Here is a 20,126-nt window from a genome sequence, read left to right on the forward strand (position 1 = left end):
ACTTTTCTAATTAATTGACTTTTAAAAGCTTTATTTGGTTAAGTCAATTGTATTTTTCAGACATTTCACTAGTTTTTAATAATACTATTAAAACATTTTATAACAAATATATCCAAGTACTAAACTTATATACAGGAAGACCCTTTTTTATATCCAGCTTTCATACAACAACAGTGGAAAGAATCCCATAGTGACATCGACCGCAGTACCAAAACAGGAGGCCATGCGAAGCTTAGCACTTTGCAATAGGCAGAGAACATAGAATAACGGTTACTTAATGGTGTAGGAGTCAACATATACATACTGATTTCTGCAGATAATGTCATGAGGAAGTAAAACAGAGAAATTAGAAATTAGTTCATGAGGAACTGTAAATATTACCGAAAAAAGCAACTATCACCAAAATGCTATATTTTTTTTTACAAGAGATACAAATGAGCAACGGACCCCATTTTACACAAACATTATCAAATAAAAGTATTCAAAACATTTCAGTAGCAGGCAGTTGGTCATATTGAATGAAGTGTTCTAATAAAGTAGAAAATGAAGAAAATTTAATTAATATTGATAGATAATTATTTCTGTTAATGGAGGATAAAGTAGATAAAGTAGAAAAAAGTTATCATCAAAAAGCCATTACTGGTTGTGAGTCAACCTAAAATAGAATAAAAGGATGTTTCAAAAGATAAAATAGGTAGCAATATTTCCATAAAAATGCATCTTTCCCTCATTTTGATTGGAAATATCACGATGTGGCATGTATCCGGTTATGCAAATGGAATCTTTGGACTATAGAAGAAGCTCTATCTGTGTTTATATTTAAATAAACTAAAAAAAATTGATATCTCCCTTTTTTCCTTCCTGGAAGGAATGGTGCTGTTCCCAGCTTTGAATACGTATCAGAGGTCTGGGCTCTTTCTCGCTCACAAAGGGGCCACAGGAGTCCCCATAACCCGTGTCACAGGAGTCCTGATCTCTGCAGTTATACAGAATGGGTTCCTGTCTGTCTGTCAGCACATCCTTGGCACGCAAATGGAGGAGACGGTGCTAAAATCAGGTGCCCTTTTCTGAATCCCACTGCCTCTGGATTGCATATCACACGATGTCAGAACCAGTGTTTGTGTTACTGGGCTGCACAGATATTTTGCTAACATGTGCAAATGATATGTGAAGAGGGCTAGAATCTAGGAAGTGAAAAAACAAAAATCCAAGCAGCTCTCGGGGTAAAGCCATACTCCAAAATAATGTCTTATCATTTGATGGACCAGAAAATAAGACATTAAAATGAAAATGTTTATCCACTACATAAAACTAACAATATAAATTATCATTTTAAATTCTTCCAGATTTTCTCAGTAAATTATTATTGAATCAATATAATTTGATATAGTATGTAAGAGATGTGAATATATAATCTTTATAAACTACACACATGCTTTATTTTTATTCCCTGGAAATGCTAAAACTTGGAACATAAACAATAAATTACAAAAATTTTCCAATGTTAATGTTTCTCAAATTGATATTTTATTCCCTGTTCTAAATGGCCTGCTAATGGGTGTGTTCTTGAATTCCATGTCCCAGGAAATGTGGCCAATTGTGAGTATATAGTTTCCCGAGTACAAATGTGTTTTCAGTTACACTAATGGATTCAAAAGTATTTGGCAGCCTGATACCACATATAATGCAGACAATGAGAATTCTAAATCTCCTTTCAGATGAACAAATGTAGCTGAAAAAGGCAGAAGCCAGAGTTAGGAGACTGAGATTCTACCTGGGTGGTGCGTGAGGAATAAAGGAGAGACAGGACCACCCCACCCACGTGCTCCCCAGCTCTGCCATTTATGAGTCTAGCACCCGTGGTTACAGCATGAAGAAATAAGTGACATCATCCCGTGAAACACGAGAGCTTACTGTTCTTGGAAGGATCTTTCACTACCGCATTCGTTTCGGCCACACTCTCTGCTAGTTTATTGTAATTTTTCTTCAGGCCATCAAGATTCTGGTGGAGGTCTTTAATCTGGGCCAGTACAGCTTTGGCTGTGTCGTTGGCTTGTCTGGCTTTGTCCTTAACAGCTTGCAGTTTAGCAGCTGTGTCTGTCAGCAGAAGAAGGTACCAGAAACAAAACAAAGGGTTTAGAGTGGTGGTTTAATCCATGCTGGTCACAGTGAAGCTGCGCCTGGCTGACCTCAGGGACACACTTAGGGCAGGAAAGGCTGAACTTCGTCTCATTCAGTTGTAACAAATGAAGCAAATTTTTAGCTAAATTAAATTTTCTCTGGGACCTTTGCTATGAATACCTGATTAGCTCTTAAAATAGCACAGTGAGTGTTCTAAATGTTCATTGTGTAAGGGCATATTGTGATTTGTTGCTGAACATATTAAAGAGTGAAATTGATTTGCCATGAGCCGTATAGCTTCAGCACAGCTAAGCTTAAGACTTAATCTGCATTTCCTGAGTAGGAGGATGTGTTTCAACTTCAGGATAGAGAGACCTTTTCAGGAGTGTTAGACTATGTGTTAGTATACTTGTATTTGCTCTCGGTATAGATTTTCTAGGTATAGTAAGTCCCAGACTTACAAACACTTGAGGAGTGAACTATCACAGATACAAAGAAACCTTGCATTATGAACATTCGTAGATGTGAATGATCGTGGAAGTAGCTCATGTGTCTACCTTATGATTTTAAGGTTACTGCAAGAGCAAAAATAGTTTATTTACAGTATTTGTGAGTGTGCTGGGTTTTTAAAAAATGCTTTACATTATATATTTGTTTCTAAGGTGTATGAGACTTTGTCTGACTTATAAATGAGATGTACTTTGAACCAATCTAATGGGCTGTTCCTAAGTAGGGGCCTTACTATAGTCACTATCCAAGAGGCGACAAGAAAATCTGAACAATTAGTGTTTTTTTAAAACAAGTTTTCAGTATATAATGATTTCACTGAGTGAGGGAAATCTGGACCTCTACATAACACATCTTCATTTTGCCAGTTAAGTTACACAAATCTACTTTAAACAATGGCTTTCTGTGTCCTCTGTCTCTTTTTTGTACCTGGAAAGTGGGGGCAATGACGCTATTCACCTCACAGGATTGGTATAACAATCACATACATTTACACAGCGCCCTAAGTAAGCATTCAACAAATGCTTATAACCCTTGTTATTGTATTACAGTATGAAAATATAAAAATAACAACCTTAAAAGAAGACAGACTTTTAGAAACCAAAATCAAGCGAATACTTCAAGTAGTTCAAATAGAAAGATAGTGTGAACATGTTTTGACCACTAACAGTTTTAAAAGCTGCAGATGGAACTAGATTTTCCTAGGAGCTGTGTGGAATGGCAGTAGGTTGTCTTCTGTCACCGGAGGGACTGTAACACACTGGGACTTGGTGGTGGTACATCGTGGTGTTTGAGGACAGTGTATGTATGACTGCATCCTTTACGTTAATAAAAGAGTTCTTGGGTTGAAACTTGGGGGACAATAGAGTGTAAGATGTTTCTTTCTTTTTTTTTTTAGTTTTATTTAAGGAGAAAAGAAAAAAAAAAGCAGAGAAAGGGTACGAGTTATACAGATTTACAGAAAAAAAATAAACAGTAGGAAATCACCCGTTAATGGATTACATATTGTCATCTTAGAAATAATTGTTCAAGTCACAAAATTAACGCTTGTAAAGTGGACATTCCAACAATGATACTGCAAACAGTTCTGTTCAATGATCCAATAAAACTCTGTGATATCATTTTCTATCTTATACACTTAAATATACATGCAGTTATATAGTTTAGAGCACTTTCTTTTCCTCTCTTTTGTACAATGACTATTACACATTTTGGGTTTCATTGCTCCCACGGTTCTTATTACTTTTTTGGAAGAGAGTAAAACCAAATGTGACATAACAGAACAGAATCGGTCAAGTCAAAAGGGTGGACATAATAGATAATGCAAAAACATAATACAAGGTGATCAACAATGGTTACCATAATGCCTCCCACTATCTCTAATAGAATTGCCTATATCATTAGCTATAATAAAATTGAACAAAACAGTAAAGAACAAAACATTGGAGACATTGTAGGTCTTCAAAAGTAGATAAAAGTCAACGAGAATGGGCGTTATAATGAATCTCATTATCTTCACAGCTGATGCCTAAACTTTCGAACCTGATACTATCCAGCAAAACAGAATAGGGGAACATCAGTCAAAAACAAGATGGTGAGAGTAATACAGGGCTTTAAATCGAGATAATGGAAAGTCAAAGTGGGTTACTATAATATATCCTGCTATTTTTATTTATTTTTCCTTTAATTAAAAGGATAAATATAAAAAAGTAAATAATGGAGTGGAGATTGAGATAAAAGAGGGCATAACAGCGAAACAGCGCAGATCAAAACATAACCATTTAAGCAGAATAGTGTTTCACCACCAGATAATCCTGACCCAAAAGTAGTTACCATATTGTCTCTTTCCTTGAAATCCTTGAGTACAACTTCGTATACTGTAGCATTAAATATATCAAAACAATGTAAATCCATTTAAGAGAATGACAGCATTATAGAGTATTTAGAATCGACTAACAGAAAATGAACAATGGTCTCTGTATAATCTCCTTGTCTTTAAAAGGTTTTTTCTTATACTATCGTACATAGCAAAATCCAATAAGATACAACCTGTTTAGACCATTGGAGACAGAAGAACAAAAGCTAGATGAGACTTCAAAACAAGATGGTACTAAATCAGCATTACCTATTAAGATGTCATTTTCTCCAAAAAAAGCTGTTCCTATCATCCAATCTTCTCTGTCTCATTTCTGTTGAGCTCTTTTTCTGTCAGTAGCTGTCAGTTTGTCTTCTTCATTTTGTTCTCTGCTCCATTCGTTGTGGCCTCCCCGCCACTATTTCTGGATTCTTTGTATTTTTCTTTTTTTAGAATATCCTGCAATACTCTCTGTAGAGTTGAATTGGTGGTTGCAAATTCCCCCAGTTCCTCTTTATCCTGGAAGCACCTTGTTTTTCCATCTATTTCCAGGGACAGTTGTGCAGGATATCTCAATCTTGGCTGGAGATTATTATCTTTCAAAGCTTGAATTATTGCCCCCCACACTCTTCATGATTTGATGGTTTGTGCAGAGAAATCTGCTGTAATTCTGATGGGTGTTCCCTTGTAAGTGGTCTGTTTCTTGTCTCTGACAGCCTTCAATATTCTGTTCTTGTATTGAATTTCTGGAATTTTTATTATTATATGCCTGGGTGTTGCTGTGTTTGGGTTGTAGGTAGCTGGGGTCCTGTATGCCTCATACATCTGAGTATCTTTACCTTTTGCTAAATTAGGAAAATTCTCCTGGATTATTTCTGTGAGTAGCTTTTGTAGTTCATTTGTTTGTGTCCCTACTTCTTCTTTTATGTTCTTAATCCTTAAATTATGGATCCTCTTATCATCTTCTTGTCTTTGTATTATTGCTGTTTGTTTCTTTATTTTTAAGAAGTTTTTCATTTCATTCTCCCATATTACAAGTCTGCCCTCCAGTTCAGATAGTCTGTCCTTAGTTTCTTTCGAGCTGTTATGCCAGTCTTCGATAGACTTCTTAGTTTCTTGGTAGTCCCTTTGAACCTGCTTCACGTATTCTATGCTTTCTCTGTTTTCTCCATCAAACAATTCTCCCTCTTTTCCTGTTCTTCCATTCCACCATCTGTTTTTTCTTGGGTGGTGCTTAGCATTTCTCTAACTATTCTGCATACTTCTAGCTTCAGGTCATTGATAACTTCATTCCTGAACTGATCTATGAGGCTCTCTATATGGCGCTTTATGTCTATTGGTGTGGTGTCCGCTATTGCCTGTTTCTCAGAATTGGGGGCCGAGGAGCCTTTCTTGTTGCTGCCTCTTCCCATATTCTCTGCTCCCTATATATGCAAGCTTATATAGGAGACCCAGCTTCTCTCCCTGTCAGCCACAGCCTGATCGAATTGCGCCGGCTAGGTGTTTCCGCCCACTGCAGCGCACCAGGGAGTTACGGACCAGGCAGCCTACGCGGGGCCTGCCCCTTCTGGCCACCATCAGGCTCTGGGATCTGGGTTGGGCCAGCCCACTGTGTCCGCCAGCAGCGTCACATAGGCTAGGCACTTCTCACCAATCCCGCCTGAGAGGGGGGTGTGTGGCTGGAGTCGCCACCGAGCCCTGCTCCCACAGGACTGCTCGGGCCCAGAATGTCCTCCGCTGGAGTCAAACTGTGGTAGAGTGTCAGTTTCTCTCACTCACCTCACCACAAGTCAGTACACGCCTCCCTGCCCATCCTGTTTTTGACTCGGTTCGCAGATTCCCGTTCTCAGAGCTTCTGCGCGTCTCTCTCCTTGCCAAGCTGATGTAGAGGCAGTCACTGCGCAGCGGGGAACCCAAATCGCGGCTTCCAATGGTGTGGGCTCCAGCCTCCACACTGAGGCTTTTCTGTTCCTGTTTTAGCACCAGGACTGCATTCCAAGTTGGTTTCTCTCAGCCCAGTTCGTTCCTGAGTCAGCAGAGCATAGCTCCACCTGCTTATGTCTCCTTACTCCGCACCCTTCCTGACTTCTGAACTGAGCCTTTCAAAGAGCCTCCGTAGTAGCTGTTATCTGTCCGCCATGTTCTCCCGGAACTGATCAAGATGTTTCTTTCTCCTGTTTGTGAAATATTCCTTTGGATGACAGCTCAAGGCCACAAAGGATAAGTCACATTACATTGTGAAATGTGGTTTTCTTTCTCATTCTCACAAAGAAAATTTATACATAAGAAAATCGGTATCTAATTTTCTGATGAGACTACAAGTATAATGTTAGAAAATCAGTAAAAGTTAAAAATGTTCTTAGAAAGCTCAGTGGAACTAACAGAAGGTGCAGGTCCTGAATGCTTACCATTTGGAATGGTTGATAACTTTCCTAAAGTGTCATTCAAGGCTCGCAGGAGAGCATCATTTCTAGCCTCAGCATCTTCTAACCTGGTTGTCAAGCCATTGAGTTGCTCGTCATTTTCTGTGAACAGAAAGCCGACAAACAAAAAGGATAGAACAAGTTTATATTTTGATGGGGGAATTTGGATTATTTTAACATAAGGTCAATAAAAAACAAGAAAATTGATATGATTCATTTATTGTCACCTATAAATGTGTCTGACCATGATATAAAACTCATGTGTTCATGACCGCTTGACGCTTCACTGTGTTGGTGATCATATATGCTTCTTGGCCATCATCTGAGAAGAGCAGGAAAGAGAAAGGAAGGCAGAGAGAGGATTCTGAACTATTAGGGTTCTAGGTCTGAGAGCATTCTGAGAATACCACTCATCCATTTCATATCTGGTTTTGTAGGCAGTCCTAAGAGCCACTGTTACACCACACAAAGAACCACGATTACACTATGCATTACATTAATACAAGCGGATACTATTGCTTAAGATGTGTGCTTTTATGTTTCAAGCCAGAGACCTAATGTTAAGGAAAAACAAAAGCATACAACACTCCAGCAAAGCATGACTCTGAAACGTCAATATATCCATTTCAGTCACTACTATATCATTATTTTCAACTTTAGCCTCTCAAATATATTTTCTAGGTAAATAAATTTTCTACTCCGTCAATTGCAATTCATCTTTTTAAAAAAAATATTTCTGTTATTGTTACTCCTGGTAGTGAAATAAGATCTTCAGATAGGTCATCAAAGATATAGTTTCAGAAACATAGCCCGTGTGATGACTACCGTGATGTCCATATGAGTTCCTTGAAAATAAAGGGATGCACTTTTGATATTAATTTGGAAATCTTCATTAATTTAGGAAACGGAACTGTGGAAATTTCATTTTCAGCTTCTCAATTGGAATTTATTTTTTAAATAATGGAATTTCAACTGCTCTGGCAAGGAAAATATTCATGCACAATGAAAAAAATCGTTCATTTAAAGGGCTTCCTTGGGCTTGTACTATGTTTTGCATTCTGACAGCTAATACTGACACAACCACCAGGCCAGGTATTCCAAAAAAGGAATGACCCGAGGACCATTTTCACTGCTGTCTTTCAAATTCTAAGGTAATAATTTTGACCTTCTGCTCTCTGTACTATAAAATTATAATGTGCATATTCTGATCCTCTTCTGATTTTTATGATTCAGTCATTTGACTCTGATTTTTTTCTAATTTAACCTTTATTACACCGATCATTTATTTCTTAAGAAATTTTGGAAATTCATGAGGCAAGTCTAAACATTTTGTGTCTTTGGTAATAGAATTAGGTGACTAAAAGTTGTGAACAGAGAGGAATTGCAGATTTTTAAAATGGAAAGAATGAGCAGAGTAAAAGATGATAGATAATAAGGAGACCTGTATAAATGGGAAGGGGCCCAAAACATGCTGGGGAGGGAGGTGTGTGGGGGGAGGGGTGTTAAACCAATTGAGGTACATTAGGTGCATGTAACCATTTCCTCACAATGAAAATAATCATGATGTACTACAAACATGCATAAGAAAAAGCTATGTAAAGAAAAATCTTAGAAAAATAAGTATCTAGAGTTGAAATGGAAAAAAAATTAAGGCATTAACATGTTGTGCAATCTGAGTTATACCATGACTGAAAAAACAGAATTTTGGTACGTAAAAAAGTCTAAACTAATTCTTTACTCATCAATTTGGGAGAATGAGAAGATGATCCAATTCACAATACCTAGCTATGCTTTATAGGATTTATTTTTTTTCTGTAAAAGACATACTCCTGTGTCATCCAATCTTCTGTTGATTTATTTATTTATTTTTGGTACTAGGAGTTGAACTCAGAACCTTGCACTTGCCAGGCAGTCACAGTGCCTCTGAGCTCTGTCACCATCCCCCCAGTCCTCTCTAAAGGTCACATTCACCAAGCCTCCAAGGCTAGTTCTGGGTAGCTTCCTTGGAGCTGGCTTTTTTCTGATTCTCTCCTCACATAGTAAAAGTCTAAAGTCCAAGAATGTGTTTGACACCGACAGGGCTTAGAGTGAGGAAGAGAATGAAGTGAACAAGCAAGGACGCACCCCGAGCACGTCTGACGATCTAACTTCCCTCTCTTGGGTGCCTACTGAACCCCAGGAGAATCACATCCAGAGTGAAAACCGCGGAACAGAGCTGAAAGTCACTTCTAGTAATCATGAACGTTTACTCTTGTTTACTGTGATCCTGGCCTGCTGCTAAACATGAATAGCAGTTTAGATAAATGAAAACTGTGACAGTGAACTGTACTCTGCAGGAGTTCAAAAGAATGTGACACAATATTTATTTGATCATTAATCATTTCTTCTCTAAACGTGCTAGTCATTAAAAAGTAGTGTGTTGCAGTGAATGACTACAGAGTTGGAACTGGATGATGGGGTTTCAAATGTCATCTCTAGCCCTTTTTATCTGTGTAAAATGAAAATAACACCTTTCTTCCTTTGTATGACTGATGTAAGAAACAAACCAGAGTGTGTATGAGAAAGTACTGCATTTACCACAGCCAGGTAGATGGTAAACAGCTACCCATTCACGTTGGTTTAATTATTGCCCTGGGGTGTTTTACCTCTTTTTAATGTTGGTTATGACTTTTTCCTTCTTAAACTATTTGATCCACAACCTATGTCTATGTCTCTTTGATACTTCCTAAGATATTTGTGTATACCTACAAATGTATATAAATGTAGGTATACATATATATAAAAACACATATATGTATATTCAAATTTTCAACTAAATTAGCAAATTGCTTTGTATGGATTTCAATGGAAATGTTCAAACATCATCTAGTTAAGTTCCTCGAATGCAATTTTTATATTTTATTCACATTAGAGGGGTGTAAATGTTTCGAGAGAATCTCCCAGTCATGAGGATAAAATTCATAGAACTGCTATTGATTTTGAAGGAATCTAGTTAAATGGAGTCTATGCTAAACTGGTCAATAGATAATGAATGTTTTCTCTTAAATAGAAGCCTAGTTGCATATACTCAACATTGCTTCTGTTTTTCTCCTTTTCCAAAATATACAATATCCTCTTTGCAAGATTCCCTTGTAGGGAAAATTGGTCAGTGCACATGGCTTCTGTTTCCACCTCTGCTCTGCAGGCTCCCTCCGGAGCAGGGGAGTCTCTGCTGTGTCGACCTTGTGTTCTGAAGGAAGAGTTTGTGGTCTTTGGGGGATCTGCAGGAAGTCATGTGGAAGCCTGGGTTTTGACCTTCTTGGTAACAATTCTTGATACTCTTGAGTATTTGCCCATTTTTTCATCCAATATTTGTTAGGGACCCTTGCCCTCTATGTTTGCCACTGATTTGGCATTTTTGTTTTTCTGCCTAACTCTAGTGTACCCTAATTTCGTTTTCTCAATTTTAATTTGCTCTCACACCAGTGGAACAACCAGAATGTTGTATGAACAACTTCAAAGACCAAAGATAAGAGAGTGTGGTAGGCAAAGGGTCCAGGACTTAACTTCATCCATCTAGTCTAAAACTGCACCTCTTTCGTCAGTGGGAAATGTGTTTGTTTTTCTTTCTTTTTTATTGGTACCAGGGATCGAACTCACGACCGCCTGCTTGCAAGGCAGGTGCTTATGCCACTGAGCTAAATCCCCAGCCCCTATGTATTTGTTTTGCACATGCTCACCCATAGAAAGACTGATTCAGGTAATTACAGCACACAGATTCCGAAGGAATATATCCTTACCAATATAAGAATGCTATTGTCAAAATGTAACTCCTGAAACATACTTTGCTATAACAGCATTGCAGTGTTGTTATTTATTCTTTTTTTCTAGTATAAAATAATAACAAAATCTCAACTGGTTAGTAATGCAAGTGAAGTATAACCATGATCTCAGAATCTTTGTGATACACTCATTTCGAGTAAACTAGTATGTGGAGAACCAGAGTATAGAAGGACAATCCTTGACCAGTTGGATAAACATGCATGAGCAATGTTTGATTTTGCTCTCTGCGTAAGATAGCATCATATATCAGACGCAATCCACTGAGTCAAAATTCTTTGGCCTGGAAACAGGTGTTTGATTTCATCTAAATTTTGTCTGCAGTTGTTTATTTTATGGATCTATTATTTATGTATTTTTTCCTAAGATGGAGATTAGGGGTGGAGTAGGAGCTACCCAAAACTGAAAAGCCACTGTAGGTAAGGTAAGGTCTCAGCAGTCTCCGATTCCTAATGTACCTCGTAGCACAGTGCTTCATTCCTCACCCTGCACATATTTTGGAGCACCTCAACAATTCTATTGACAAAAATGTTCATCTGTAGAGTAATATTAATTCGCTGGTGGCATTCATTCATCTGCTAACTCTTTCAACCTTCAGCCTGTACCAAGCTTCGTATCCATCAACAAAACGATTTTGGTCTCCACAGGCGTTCAATCAGTGCAGTGCAGACCGGCTTCACAGCTCAAACACACACAAGGGCAAATTTGCTTTTAACAGATGTATATTCAAAAATTAAAAAGCTAAACAAATTGCTGCTGGCAAGTTCAGATTCCCTCAAGGCAAGGACAGTATAAAAATGGCAGGGAGCAGCAGTAAGTCATTTGTGACTGAGGCTCAGGAGTTAACTGAATTGTACTGAACTGAACCAGGCAACAAATTAGAAATATGGAGGGTATGCTGGCCCCGCCATTTTTATTCCATCTAACTGTGGGCACCAGAGAGAGAGAAATGACTAAATCTCTATTTTAATAGCTGCTGTCAAGAGTTTTGCTCTGTAGGGCCTATTTCAGCAGTTCCTGGTGGTAATAGATGGCATTTCCCTGATTAACAGCCATTTTATAACCTGTGTAATTGGCCACAAATCAGGAGAGTGTCATAATGTAGCAAGAAAACATTCTCATCTCCGTCATAGTCTTGGCTTGCTTTTCTGGAGGAATTATTACTTGAACAGTTTCTGGGTTTTCATTATTTTAAATAATGTACTACCTGAAGTATAAGAAAAGACATTGAAAGTAATGAACATTTCTGTCTCCTAACCCTTTCTACCACATTTGGCCTCAGATTTCTTTTTCAAATGCTAAAAATGGATATTTTTCCTTCATTTTAATGGCACCAGTATTTGTGGGGAAACGGAGGTAGGGGTAGGACTGGGGAAGAGTGTGGTGCACACAGCATACAACTCAGGTGAAATTTAAAAGCACTGTCAAAAACTCAATTACCAACAAAGAAATATAGAAATATTTTATTGCTTGTTTCTTTTTCTTTACTTTTTTTGTTTTGTGGTACTAGGGAAAAAACCCAGAGCTTTCACACTAACCTACACCCCTAATCCTAGTTTGCTTTTTAAGATTTTAAAGATAGCCTTTCACTAAGTTACTAAGGTGTCGGGGCTGGCCTTGAACTTGTAACCTGCCTTCCTTAGCCTTCCAGGGTACTGGAAGTAATTAATGTAATATTCTAGTAAGTCAAAATTAATGCAAAGAAAGATCTATGAGGAATGAAACAGAAAAGTATTGAAGAAAGGCATGATCTGTCCCTGCATTTGCATAAATCAGACTAACTCACCTGACCCTGGGTAAGGGTATTAGATAAGAAGCAGTAACCACAAAGTAATGGAGTTGATTCCAATTGTTCAAGATGAGAACAAAACTTAGCTCTTTACAGTAACGTTTCTGAATGCAAGAAGGAATATCAGCTACAGTAGGGAATTACAGAAGTAGGAGGTTGGTTTCACCTATAATACATAGTCGAAGCCTTCTCTTTTCAGAGTGCTACCTTGATGGAGACAGGCCTTATCATTCCATATGGGGCCCTGAAGAAAACCACGCTTTATTAGTTTAAAACATTGCAAATATAAAGTAGTTTTTAACACTTTCTTTTTCTGAGATAGGTAAAATCCCAAACCAGTGCTTCATTAAATATGTATTAGCTTTTTTCCAATTTGAGCTAGTCTGTGTGATATACACTAGAAATCTGAAGATAACAAAAGATTCTATGTCTTTCCTAAAGAAGATGGAATAAAGTTCATAACTGTAGTGGCTGGACAAGTTGCAGGGGAAGGCCGTGCAGAGAGAGGAGGCAGGAAAGAAGGGCAGTGTGTTAGGCTTCCCAGAGAAGAGGATACGAGGGTGAAATCCTGTGAAGGCCAGGGGAAAGGTAAGTAGGAGAGGAGGGCCAAGGATGAAGTGCTCCAAGGAGAAGAAATAACACGGAAAAACTTGGACTTGTAGAAGGTAGCATGCTTCCCAAGGACCATTAATATTTAGGTAGAAAATGGTTGAGACTAAGGCAATAAACAGAGGCAATTCCATGAGAAACGAGCAATATGTGAAATATAAAGAGCAGAATGTTCAATAATAAACTCTTAACATAATTGAAACCAATAATAGATATTTTATGCAGTTTAGTTTTTAGGTAGGAATAAAACACATGAAAAATACATTTAAAAGATATGGAAAAATTTCACAATCCACTAACAAAACTGAAAGTTTCAGAAGAGACATTTATGCCTCATTCACTAAATTATTCCATTTGGTTTCATTTCTTAAGCCAAAATAATGTGGAACTTGGTCCTTTAGAATTTATCATATCAACAGTTACTTTGCATTAGACATAAGTAAAGTAATGCTATAGAAATTAGGTTTAAAATTTGAATTATTACTCAGTGCAAAGTAAGACAGTGAGATGAAATATTCCGAAGCTTGTTAGAAAGATTACTTGTTTTATATCTACATTATAAAATAATCATAAAAGTCAGGCTGAAACAATTTTATTCAATTACCATGCAACTAATCTGAATATAATAAAGATACTGGCCACACTCACGCTTTACATCATTTGCTAACTTCTTGGCCTCATTAAGAATCCGGAAGCTCTTTTGAAGAGAGCCTTTGGCATCTTCCCTTAACAGACCCCGAGGACTTGTTGCCTGTGGAGAGAAGAAGAAACATCAGCGGTCCAAAACCACAGAATCGGGCAGTAGAGACATCTGGCAGGCACAAGGAACACAGAGATTACTGCTTGGGCTACAGGTTTTGAATTACAAAGGTAGCCACACACATTTGGTGACTGATTCCTGGGAGATTTGGGAGATGCAAAGGAGGTCTAGAGGAGAGAGTCCTTAGGAATGTAGATACACCTTAGGGTGTAGATACCGGGAGAAAAAGTGGGAGGGACCGACTTGGTGACTGGGATTCCCCAGGGGAAAAGGAGAAACCAGGAAAGCAAGACAGCACTGAGAGAGAGAGAGAGAGAGAGAGAGAGAGAGAGAGAACAGAGAGAGAGAGAGAGATAGACGGAGACAGAGACAGACAGAGAGACAGAGACAGAAACAGAGAGACAGAGACAGAGAGAGACAGAGAGAGACAGAGAGACAGAGAGATACAGACAGAGAGACAGAGACACAGAGAGACAGAGACAGAGAGAGAGACAGACAGAGAGACAGAGACAGAGAGAGACAGAGAGAGAGGTAGGGGAGCATCGATGTAGAGAACTGGCCTAGTGGCAAAGTCACAAATGGAGCTCTGCAATCCAGCAAACCAAGGACTGAAAACATGCAAGGTTTATCTGCAAGCCCATTTCACCCCAGTATGGGGTGAGGGGGAGCATTTCCTGTGTCCCCTGGGGTTGACTAGAGGAGGACTGCTCGCCTTTCAAATGCATCTCGAAGTACCAGGGGAAACACCAAATTCTAAATGACAATCTCAGAGCCGCAGTCAGCTCCTAATCAAGGAAGGATTTGTGGAGGCTGAGATTAATAGAGGCGACACAAAGATAACAGAGCGGGGAAAGCATCATTTAACTTGACTGCCCAGTTATGCCCTTTAATAGTGTTTCTCCTCAGCAATCATTACATAATTCGTGTACACCCAGCCATACATCAACAAGGATCTTATAAGTAAATTTTAAATGGAAAAAGTATTTCAGGGTACCGGAAGGGCTAGAAAGTTCTAATTGCTTCCCGCAGAAGTTATAAATCTCAGGTTCCCCCATATATATCACTCTCCAAAGATGTCGGCAGCACCTTTGCAATGTTATCTTTATCAGTCATGTTATTTAAGCAGTAAACAAGGAAAGATTAGAGAAATTACTCCTGCTGAGGTAAAACTTATTTTAACATGTTCTTTCAACAGCTTTCATTTAAATATGCTATCATTCATAAGAGAGACTGTATACTATGTATAAAACAATATATTAGAAACAGCTGCTTATATAGAAAAGAACACTGCATATAGTTCTTGCAAAAGACAAACGACAAATTATTCAGTGGAAAATTGACAGTGTCTTCCCTTGGGGACACAAGAAATTTCAGTCCTACATTTTACTTATAGATTATTTTTATTATCATTATTCTTATTATTTTGCTTTTTTGAGATGAGGTCTTGCTATGGAGGGTGGGTTGGAATTGTATTCATTTGCTGCCCAGTTTGGCCTTGAACTTGCTAGATCATCCTGCCTCAGTTCAACAAATGCTTGTAAACAAGGGATTACACGTGTGTGCTGCCATGCTCTGTTTAGTCCTAGATTTTATTTTAGGAATTAGGCACAGTAATATCAGATAAGTGTGATTTATCTTGGAAAAAAAAGTAAATGTAAGGACTGGTAGCAAAAATGATATGTATGCTACTCAAAAAAAAATAAGCTTCAGGTTACCTATTCAGGTTTTATATTTGTTCTAATTTACCAGTCTTCCTGCCTTGATTATAACTGTTATGAATTAAAACCGATTAAAGGTAGGAAATTACAAAGGAAGAAGTTGTGAATATTCCTTAAACAGATGCATAAAGCAGCAGAAATGACAGTAGACAATCTGTTTGACAACAAGGCGAGAGAAAAATGTCTAAAAAAAGGGACAATTTTCAAAGCTTAGAAGTCTAAGTCAATTTGGAAAGGGATAAAATATACAGAGCTAAAGGGCCGGGGATTTAACTCAGCAGTAAAGCCATTTGGCAAACACAAAGTCCTGAGTTCAATTCCAAGTACCAAACCAAACAAAACAAAAAATAGAGATAAAGTATTCAGTAGATGTCAAAATTACTATAGTAAAATAATTAGTGTTGATACAGATGATCCCAAGTTATCCAAAGAATATGGGTCACTCACAAAACGTTAGGTGAACATCTAAAAAAAATAGAAAAGACAAGATGTTCCCCTTACAGTCTGAGGGTGTGGATAGTTTTAATAAGAAAGTTGGTTGAAGAGCATTTAAAAACCATCATTTAAAATGGAAATCTTGTTTGCGGAAAGTAAGGTACAGCACGAAGAATAAGGTTAACTGATTTGTTATGCAGAAGAAAATTTAAAGGAAGAGATGAGAGAAAAGGGAGGGACAGTGAACCCTGAAAGATGGTCATAGCCGAGCAGAATTGTTGTGGGAACATAATCAGTGATAACCAATACTCAATTTTTCTTTTACTTTTGCTTCAGCAGATTTTTATGGTATAACTGGCATAAATAAACTGCACATACTCAGAATTTACACCATGATTTTTCCATAAATGTATATCCATTTCCATATATGTATACCAATGATTGCTTTGTAATTTCTCCTGTCTGGTTTTTTTCTATCTCTAGACAAGCACTGATCTATATTTCCATCATCATAATTTTTCATATATATAAACTGAGGAATTTAGATGATACGCTTTAGGGATTCTGGCTTTCTTCACTCGATATAATTTTGGTATTTGTCAATGTTTGTGTATTAATATTTGATCTTTTTTTTCTAATAGTGGGCCAATATTTTTATAGTTCCAACTTTATAATTTTTAGAATTGCCACCTGGCTTCCAAAGTGTTTGTACTGTTTTAAATTCCTACTAGCAGTATATGCAAGGTTTTTTTTTTTTTTTTTGTATCTTTGCAAATAGTGGATATTGTTTCTTAAAGTTTTTGACTCTGATAAGTCTTTATTTTGATTTCAATTTCAATTTTCTAGTAACTGACAGTGTTTTTCTGAGTTTACTTGCCATCTTCTTTGGTGAATATCTGTTTTAATCTTCTGTTCAGTTTTGTATTGGGTTATTTGTTCTTACTAAGTTTTGAAGAATATTTATGTTCATTTTGGACCCACGTTCTTTATAATTTGAGAATATGAAGAATCTTTTACTTTGGGGCTTATATTTTCCTTTTCTTAAACATGAGTTTTGAAGGGTAGAAGTTGTGAATGTTTGTGAAATCTAAGTTATCAATTTTTTAATTTGAAAATTAAACTTTTTTATATCTATGATCTGTATCCAAAATTGCCAATATTTTCTTTTAGATACTATATATTTTGATGTTTTACATTTAGCTCAAGGATCTACATTTTAGTTAATTTGAAATAGGTAACAAATCAAAATTAAAGTTTTTGCATGTTTTTATTTAATTGTTCAGGTAGTGTTCCTTGATTATACATTGAATTACACATTGAATTGCTTTTGTATCTTCATCAAGAATTATTTTAATATTTGTCTGGATCTATTTCTAAATTTTTTATTCTAGTGGTTTCTTATTATTAATACCAACACCATCCTAGCTAATTACTATAGCTTTACATATGACTGCATAACTCTTTTTTTTTACCTTTTTTTTTCCAGTATTGAGGATCGAACTCATGACCACCTGCTTGCAAGGCAGGTGCTTATGCCACTGAGCTAAATCCCCAGCCCCTGACTGTATAACTCTTCTACATATTTTTTCTTTTCCATTTCATGTAAATTCTAAATTACTCCTGTTAATTTCTTTAAAAATCTTGTTAGGCTTTTATTTGTATTTCATTGAATGTGAATAACAATTTTTGTAAAATTAGAATTCTAAAAATATTGGTTCCTCTGATTCATGAACATGGTATATCTCTTCTTTATTTAGGTTTTTAAAATTTTTCTTTCAATAGCATTCTGTGCAATAGTCTTGATTTTTAAATCAAATACAGTCCCATGTCACACTGTGTTATTTAAATTATATCATTTTATTTTCAAATTTCAATTTGTATTTGACTATATATACTTATTGATCCTACCATACTAATATCATATCATATCATTTCGGTAAACTTGCTTATGAATTCTACTTTTTAAATAGCCCCTACTTGTTATTGTGTGCCATGGTACTTATGAATAAAGACTGCTATACCTTGCTTTCAATCCGGATGTCTTTTATTTCCTCTTTCTCATCTACTACAAGGGCTAGATCCTCCTATGCAATGTCAAATGGAGGTTATGAGAGCAGACATCCTTGCCTTTCCTCTGTCCTTGACAGGAACCCAATCTTTTATTATTAAGTGTAAAGCTACTGTAGGTCTTCTAAAATAATTTATTTCCACAGATATCAGGTAGAGACATTCCCTTTTAATCTTAGTATGCTGAGAGTTTTTTTCAGCAAAATATGTTAGATTTTTGTTACTTTTTTCTGTTACCTGAAATATTACAAGATTTCCTTTTTCAGTCCATTAATATGGCAAATTATATTGATTGCTTTTCAAAACTTAAATAAATCTTATCTTTCTCCAGTTAATATCATGTAGAGACAGTGTATAATCCTTTTAATGAATGGTTAGTATTTTCTTTTAATAATTTGTTAAGAATTTTGGCATGTACCTGTAATTTATTTTTCTCCTCATGTCTGCTTTGTGTTGCTACCAGAATAATGCTGGCCTTGCAGAAGGAGTGTAACATATTTTCTCATCTTTAATTTTCTGGATGAATTTGTTATTTCCATGTTAAGTATTTGATGGAATTCTCAAGTGACTCATCTGGAACTGATGAACTGAAGCACGTGTGTTTGTGTGGTTTTTAACTACAAATTCGATTCTCTAATGAAGGTAGATCTATAGGTAACTTACCTGTGTGTGAGTTTGGGTAAGGTAGTGGTTTTTTGTTTTTTTTTTTTTTTTTTTTTTTTTCAGTACTGGGGATTGAACTCACGACCTCGTGTTTGCCAGGCAGGCGCTTAATGCTCCTCAGCTAAATCCCCAGCCCAAGATAGTGGTTTTTAAAAGTTGTTGTTTATTTTGCTGAAATTACTGAAATATGTGCATGAAATTATTCAAAATATTTTCTTAGTTTCCTTTGCCTCCACCATAGTTGTGATGATATAGGCAGTTGACAAAGTTTGGCATTTTTTCCTGTTATTAGCCTGGCTGGAAGATGATGAACCGTTGCTCTTCCATGGCACCCTTGTGTCTTCAGCAGCAGCCAGACTGAGACGTCACTGAAGGTTATTTACTGATGCCCTCACTGATATTTTCTATATTTGTGCATTTCCAAATATGGTCCCCATTTTGCTTTCAGGCATCTTGTCCTTCCTGCTTTTTAAGAAGCTGATGATGTTTCCCTGGATCCTCCATCAACCGTTCTTGCTCAAATAAAAGGAAGTCGATGGCTTAGGCAGGAAGGGGAAAGGTATATGTGTAGGAAGAGCTGTGTGAGGAAGAGCAGACAGGCCGGACGCTTTGATGTGTGAGTGGGAGAATAAATATTTCAGTTTGGAGGACCACAGCCCATTCCTGGAATGTCAGATTAAGGAAATTGAGCATGAGCAAATTGGAATCATTTAAAGTTTCAAATTAGCCAAGCATAATCAGTGCTAGAGATACACTGACAAACTGTGTGAAATAAAGAGCCATCAGTGTAAGGCAGAAAGGCGAGCAGAAACCTTAGACAAAGGCTGTAGAATTGAAAGGTTTGGATTTAAGAGCTGTGGAGGAATAAGACATGCCTCAGTGTTTCCAGACTTGCTCCAAAATGCTAAAGTAAAGAGCTTATGGCACACAACTGTCAGTTATAAGCAATCTGCTGACAACCCAGGTCTAAAAGACTGGCTTCTCATATGATGAGGAGATAGAAAACACTAACATCTTATGGATGAGCAGAACTGTTTCAACTCATTGGAATTTGGAAAGACCCTTTTCCAACATTGCTAAGTAAGTTACTGAAGCACATCAACAGAATCAGGACAGGTGATGAAACAGCATTTTCCAAGCTAATTATACTTCATACATATTAATAAGCATCACATCGGAATTTCTGAGCTGTGTCTACAGTATGTGTGCAATATAAATGAGCTTCTTAGAGTTGCAAGGTATTTTGTTTCTTGCTTTTTAGAGCCTGCATTTTTTATATATAATTTTAACACTTTGTATATATATCCCTATATAGATGAATAAATTATATAAAATATATTATTGTACAAAATAGAATTTA

The 20,126-nt window shown here is 36.9% G+C and overlaps 1 protein-coding gene across 6 annotated transcripts in view; it reads right to left on the reverse strand.

The window, feature by feature from the left end:
* The window catches only part of Lama2 (laminin subunit alpha 2), a 553,946-nt gene that overhangs the window by 64,107 nt on the left and 469,713 nt on the right, over positions 1 to 20,126 (reverse strand). For all 6 annotated transcript variants that reach the window (XM_063232872.1, XM_063232874.1, XM_063232873.1 and 3 more), the window contains 3 exons: positions 13,772 to 13,874; positions 6,892 to 7,008; positions 1,915 to 2,097 (listed from right to left, as the gene is read on the reverse strand). In XM_063232872.1, coding sequence (XP_063088942.1) covers positions 1,915 to 2,097; positions 6,892 to 7,008; positions 13,772 to 13,874 — 403 coding nt within the window. The remainder of the gene's footprint in view (positions 1 to 1,914; positions 2,098 to 6,891; positions 7,009 to 13,771; positions 13,875 to 20,126) is intronic.

The sequence above is a fragment of the Cavia porcellus genome, unplaced genomic scaffold (genome assembly GCF_034190915.1).
Source record: "Cavia porcellus strain 051 isolate PalLab524CR breed Dunkin Hartley unplaced genomic scaffold, mCavPor4.1 scaffold_22, whole genome shotgun sequence".
Classification (NCBI taxonomy): Eukaryota; Metazoa; Chordata; class Mammalia; order Rodentia; family Caviidae; genus Cavia; species Cavia porcellus.